General features: G+C 41.8%; 1 protein-coding gene across 5 annotated transcripts in view; it reads right to left on the minus strand.

The window, feature by feature from the left end:
• The window catches only part of ptprua (protein tyrosine phosphatase receptor type Ua), a 430,978-nt gene that overhangs the window by 103,803 nt on the left and 320,464 nt on the right, over positions 1 to 6,711 (minus strand). For all 5 annotated transcript variants that reach the window (XM_037540130.1, XM_037540149.1, XM_037540134.1 and 2 more), the window contains exon 13: positions 6,107 to 6,143. In XM_037540130.1, the coding sequence (XP_037396027.1) occupies positions 6,107 to 6,143 (37 nt within the window). The remainder of the gene's footprint in view (positions 1 to 6,106; positions 6,144 to 6,711) is intronic.

The raw sequence follows: 6,711 nt of genomic DNA on the forward strand, positions 1-6,711 counted from the left end.
CCAGAGATCTTCAGCCTGGTCAGGTGCAGGAACTTTAAAGCTCATAACGTTGATGTATCCCAAACGTCCAAAACCCAGTAGACTCCAGTAATTCTTCTGAAATGAAGGTGTTAATAGTGAATCTGTGCTGCAGCAACATCCTCTACTCTTCTGGAAAGGCTTCTAGATGTTGGTACATTGCTGTGAGGATTTGATTGAGTGTTAGTGAGCTCAGGCACTGGTGTTGGGTGATCAGTTCTGGATCAGTCCAACTCATCCCAAAGGTATTGGATGGAGCTCCATCACTCCGCTGGTCCAGCTCGGTGGGCAGGGCTCCGCAATGACAAATGCAGTTTTGCACTGGAGCAAAGCACTTAACCTCAGGCTGCTGCGGAGGTGCAGCCTCCATCACCCCAATTCCTCCTCCCAAATGAAACTACATCCTCAATTCACTTCCCTTATAAAATAAAGCTTAAAAAAGGATTTTCCATTAAAGCACTGAAATGATACAGACTGCCCGGCTCAGACACACACTAGTTGAATATTGAGTGAGGTTACATCACGTCTTATATAAGCCAATAAAAAAATGCTTGAATTGTTAAAATTCCTTAAAAATTAATTCACATTTGGGGCATCACTGGTCACCCTTGTCTTGGAAGAGATTTAATTTATTTAAGCCCTGGAACAGACTTGGAGCAGGTTTGTTAGATAAGGCCAAATATAAAGACACCGTCCTTTATGACTGGGTGACACTGGTAAATATTAATATCATAATTCATTTTCCAAATATCTCAAGTTCAGCATTAGTAATGTTAATGAACCTGAATATTAATAATGAGACTCCAAACAGGCATGCAGACTAAAACTGACATAATAATCTCATAATCCTATACCAACCAGACCTAAACACAGCTTTCTTAATTTCCAAAATAGTCCCATAATCCCTTACCAATCGGAAATATACAGTTTCATGAATCTCCAAAATAATCCCATACCAACCAGACCTCAACAAATATTTATTAATCTCCAGAATAATCCCATACCAATTTGACCTAAACATCATTTAATCTCTGAAATAATCTCATAATCCCATAAAAACAGACCTAAACACCACTTTATTCATCTCCAAAATAGTCCCATAATCCCTTACCAATAGAACCTAAACATTGTTTTAGGTTAATTTCTGATAAAAACTCATAATCCCATACAAACCAGACCTAAACATAACTTTGCTAATTTCCAAAATTATTCTATAATCCCAAACCAACCAGACCTAACAGAAAATTTTAATATCATGAAATTTTCCAAATATATCAAGTTCAGCATTAGTAATGTTAATGAACCTGAGCATTAATAATGAATCAATCTATAAATGAGCCTATGCATTAATAAAGTTAATGAGCTAGCATTAATAAAGTTAACGAGCTAGCGTTAGTTTCTGTCCATCCTTCCACTGTGAGAAGACCACTCAGCGCTGTGGGTCTGAAAGGACGTGTAGCTGATCAAGAAGAACCTCACTGAGAAAAGGAGACAGACACATCAAACAAAGAAGCTGGACGATGGACTGACCACCCCAGAGTCCAGACCTCAGCACCACTGAATCGTTAGAAGCAGAAAAAGAAAAAACTTCTAAGGCACACAGCGTCCAGGTAACTTCACCTTGCTGGGGCAAATTGGCCATGAAGAGTGGCAAATGTCAGATCCACCCCAGAGTGTGGAGGCGGTGGTTACTCCACATAATTGAAGCAGTCGGAGTGGAGAAGCTGATTAGCCACAAAACCAGCAACGTCCAGCCAATAACTTCACCTTCAGTAATGTTTGAAGAAATGTGTAGTGTGTGCACAGCCATATGGAGCGGTGTGAACACCTACTCACAATCTAAGCCACTTATCCTTCTGGGTCATTGGGGAGTGCTGGAGCTAATCCCTGCTTTTACTAGTCTGAGGGCAGGAAAAACACTGGACAGGCCGCCAATCCATCACAGAGCACAGACACAAACCCCGACACCTAGGGGCAATTTCCCGATTGTCCTGAATGCATGTCTATGGACTATGGAAGGAAACTCACACAGACACAGGGAGAACCTGCAAACTGCACACAGAGAAGATCCTGGTTACCTGGACAGGGAATCGAACCCAGACACGTCTTGCTGCAACACGTCCTCTACAGAACGGACACGTGGCATATTTTCAGCACGTTAGAGCACAATTTCTATATTATTCTTTGTAATTTCACCAGGGCACCAAACATATTGCCCACAACTGCATATATTGTGCTAAATGCACCACATTTGCACCAAAACTGGACTTCTGAGATGTGAAGTGAGGGTTTATGGACTGATGAGGGTACATATTTATTTTGGGGTTTAGCAGAAAATCATCAAACAGCTTCTAAGACTGAGCTTTGGAGGCGTGTCTGCAGATTCATTGAGGAGCTGAAAGTGAGGCTCCTGAAAAGAACGGAGGCTGGAATGAAGGAGAAAGAGTGACTCACTAAACACAGAAACAGCTGATTTGTTTTTATTTATTATTATTATTTACTTGTTGAAGCTTCCGAGTAATTTTCTGTTAAATCATTTTTTCTGACACTGACAAATGAATGAATGGATGTTTTCTGACTTTTGTTCAGTAAGGTAGACACATTGGCACGGGAGCCCAGGTCTCCGCTCTTCTGGACGTATCTGTGAGCAAGGCTGCGGCTATGTTATGTAATCACAGTGAGTGGCCAGAAAGACTGAAACAGCTCGTTCTGCAGCATGTTATCAGACCATAATCACTCTGGGTGTCAACACACGAGGATAAAACAGGCTTCTGTGTCTCTGTGTGGACACCCTTTACACCCTTTGGTCTGGATATCTACGTAAACGCAATCTGGGGCTGTATTACAGAAACATCTTAACTCTGAAATCTGATGTGTTTGGTCTCCATGACGACTGAATTTAGTCCAGTATCTGTTCCAGAATATCAGCTCCTCCCTTCATCATCTCATCATTAACTCCAGATCAGAAAACAGCATCACACAAACATCCTTACTAGACTAAACCTCCTAAATCCTGTCCTACCTTTAGGATGAACCCCAACAGGGTCCTGACTTCTGTTTAAGGTCCGTTTCTCTGGTTCTGAGGCGGCTGAGTCAGGCAGCGTAGTTCACTACCAGCATAATGAGCTCCATTTATTCCTACTGTAAAACGCGGCTTTCACTGGGAGATGTTCTTCTCTTCTAACTCTGCGCTTTAAACATCTCAGATGCTGCCGACTCGAACTCCACCGCCCCTCTGATCACCTTCCTGTGTTAATGTAGATGATGAAATATTACAGTGATGGTGGAGAATAATGAGGAGGCGGAGCTGAACATGTGTCTGTTTATTAGGAGGAGGAACGTCAGCGCGCTCGGCTAAAGCGTTTGGGAAATGGAGACTGAAACTGAGAGCAGTGACGCTCTGATAAACAGCAGGGGGCGCTCTGATGAACAGCAGGGGGCGCTCTCACAGCGTTCACTACTTACAGTTTATCACACTTTAGTTCTGTTAGACCTTTTTGTCAGTAACGGCAGCTTAGCTCACATTTTTAACATTATTTTCATGACGTGTTTCAGATCAGATTTGTTTCTGTAATACAAACCTGTGTAAAATCTTATTTTGACCTGTCAGATCTCAACTTAGGACAAAAGAGAGGAAGTTTATGTAATACGGCCCCAGATCTTTGCACTTAATACTATATGAAATAAACTGAAGTGCAAGTGTTTGTAATCCTTTTTCCAGTCGTTAGAGCCACATTTCTTCTGCTGGTGGCCTCTGAAATGTACTGTAATTGGACCATTATGTAATTGTCTTTAATGGAAGGGCAGGTCAAACTCAAATCTGAATATATCTGAATACTCGACTCCAATTACCCTCTTTCAGGGGACCAGGAGGTCACAACTGTTTACCATCAATTACCTTGACTGCTAAAACCATTTGCTCAATAAAGATTTTGTGTTTTAAGCTTTAACTATTGCTAATGTTTCTGGGCAGTGTTATGCAGGACTCTGAACACATTACATGTGTATTTTACAAGATTCAAATGTCTATGTGTATGTAGAGCTGCCACAAACTGTACTTGATACAGAATGAAGAAGCAAATTTAATTTATCTAGGTGTTAATTTAACCCTCCAGAAACTCGCCTGTATCTTTGTGATGATACAGCTTAGAAATTCAGTTCAAACCCTTTCTGAATCTGTAGAGCCGCCCTTTCCATTACACTCACATCCGGAGTTATGAGCCTGTGAAGATGGGCTGAAGTACACTTCATCTGCCTCTCGCCGTGTGGAGCTGCTGGATTCGTGTGTCCGTCTACTTTCTGTGTGAAACTGACTGACACTCAGGAGATCACTAAGGACTGACCGTCATGCCGGACACCCTTCATTCCTCATTCAGTCCACATCGGAGACTCGTGTGAAACGGTGTCAGAGAGTTTCCAGCTGCTGAAGCTGCTGCAGCGGGTTTGGAAAGTAGTGATGAAGATAACGGAGCGTTTAGATATGAAACCCATGAGGATCCTTCAGAGGAGAGTTTAAGAAGATATGAACAAATCGAGAGAAGACCCTTAGGGTAATGTAGCTCATTTTTGCATAGAAGTCAGACAAAAACGATGTTTTTCTCTGGAAGAAAAAAACACCACCAAATACTCTGAGAATTTCTGAAATTCTTGTAAATATTTCAAAAATTCTACTTTTCCCTCCTATGAACCCTGTATTCATAATGCTTTAAAAGGCATTTATAATGTGTAATATGGCACACATAGTATCTTATAATGCCTGAATTAAGCTTCTATTATTCACCATAATTATTTATAATTGAAACTATATCACCTCATAAAAGTAGAGTATATAACGTATATAACATCATGTCTCATAATGCATTATAATACCTGCTCATAAGAACACTGTAATGCACTACAGCGAGATTCCACTTACTAACTTAGCTGAAATGAAGCAGCTCTGTGTGACACATATGCTGACCATTTCTAAAAACATTAATTAAAACAAATTATAGACATTATATGTATTATTTTGTACGTTAATTTAATAGAGTAAATAATTGTCTTGGCTAAATGGTAACTCAACAGATTTTCCAACGCATTATGGCACCTGACTTTGTGAAGTCACAAACTCTTGTTTTATGAAGTGTAATACATATAATATATATATATATATATATATATATATATATATATATATATATATATATATAATATGATACAAGCTTTGTGGTATTATAAGGTATTATATGTTCTATATAATGCCATATAAATCCATTTATAAAGCTTTATGAACACCGGATTCATAGGAAGTGATACCATACTTTGTAATGAAAACCCGTCTATCAAATTGGAAACGGATGCAAATTGGGATCACTGTCAGCGGCTTTTGGACCCCACCGTGAACATTTATCATGCGAAATGTTACTCAATATTAATACAATAGAATTTAGATGAAGATAAGTTCACACTCTGATGGCCGTTAATGGAGATGATCACAGGCGAATCACGACCTTCCTCTGCACGTAAAACAGCCACGTGCCATCGACTGAAAAGGTTCAAGCAATATTGAAACTCTCTGCTGCTGCACTGCATCACAGCCACACTCAGCCACCCTCTCACACTGCCACCCTCTCACTCAGCCACCCTCTCACACTCTCACCCTCTCACTCAGCCACCCTCTCACACTGTCACCCTCTCACTCTGCCACCCTCTCACACCACCCTCTCACTCAGCCACCCTCTCATACTGCCACCCTCTCACTCAGCCACCCTCTCACTCAGCCACCCTCTCACTCTGCCACCCTCTCACACTGCCACCCTCTCACTCTGCCACCCTCTCACTCAGCCACCCTCTCACACTGTCACCCTCTCACTCTGCCACCCTCTCACACTGCCACCCTCTCACTCAGCCACCCTCTCACACTGCCACCCTCTCACACTGTCACCCTCTCACACTGCCGGCATTCAGCGAGCGGCAACTGCGTATTCACATCATGACCCACTGAGTGAAATGGTTACTGAGGTGTTAGATTAACGGTGAGGGATGCATTCTGTCACGGAGGCCTGGCCTCAGGTGTGTAAACACAGCAGATAAAAAGCTCAGTTACCTTTCCGTGCGATCCGGATGCAGTTGATCCGCGTCTCCTGCGGACAACACAGAAGAAAACACAAGGTTATCATGGCTGTTTCACGCCAACACAGCCCTAAGGGCGCTTGTTTGAATGAAGTGTACAGAACTGTATCGTATAGAAGCCAAAGGGAACTTCAGGTCTAAGTTGGTTTAGAAAACTGGCCATATTGTGCCCTGTGATAAACGGTAAGGGGCCAACGCTCCTGTGTACGTATTCCTCCCGACTGTCACTGGAATCTATGAATTATGAGGTCATTAAGGATGGAGAATATGAGTAATGCTATGTACAAGCTAACTCTGCTGCGCCCTGAAGTGGCGGCACATAAAAGTGAGTCTAATATAATATAACACTGATATAAACCAACAGCAGCCACTGAAACTGCCAAACGGCTCTAAACTGCCACGCTGGACAGAGCCTGCCGGTGTCTACAGGGTATTTTGGTGAGGTCAGTCTTATGATGTCAGGTCAGTGTGTAGCAGTAAACCAATATTCATGTCTTGACTGCTTAACAACCTTGTAAGATAGTTTTTTGTCCAGTCTACAGTTTTATATTATATATATACACAGTTCCAGACTGTAGT

The sequence above is a fragment of the Pygocentrus nattereri genome, chromosome 1 (assembly GCF_015220715.1).
Source record: "Pygocentrus nattereri isolate fPygNat1 chromosome 1, fPygNat1.pri, whole genome shotgun sequence".
Lineage (NCBI taxonomy): Eukaryota > Metazoa > Chordata > Actinopteri > Characiformes > Serrasalmidae > Pygocentrus > Pygocentrus nattereri.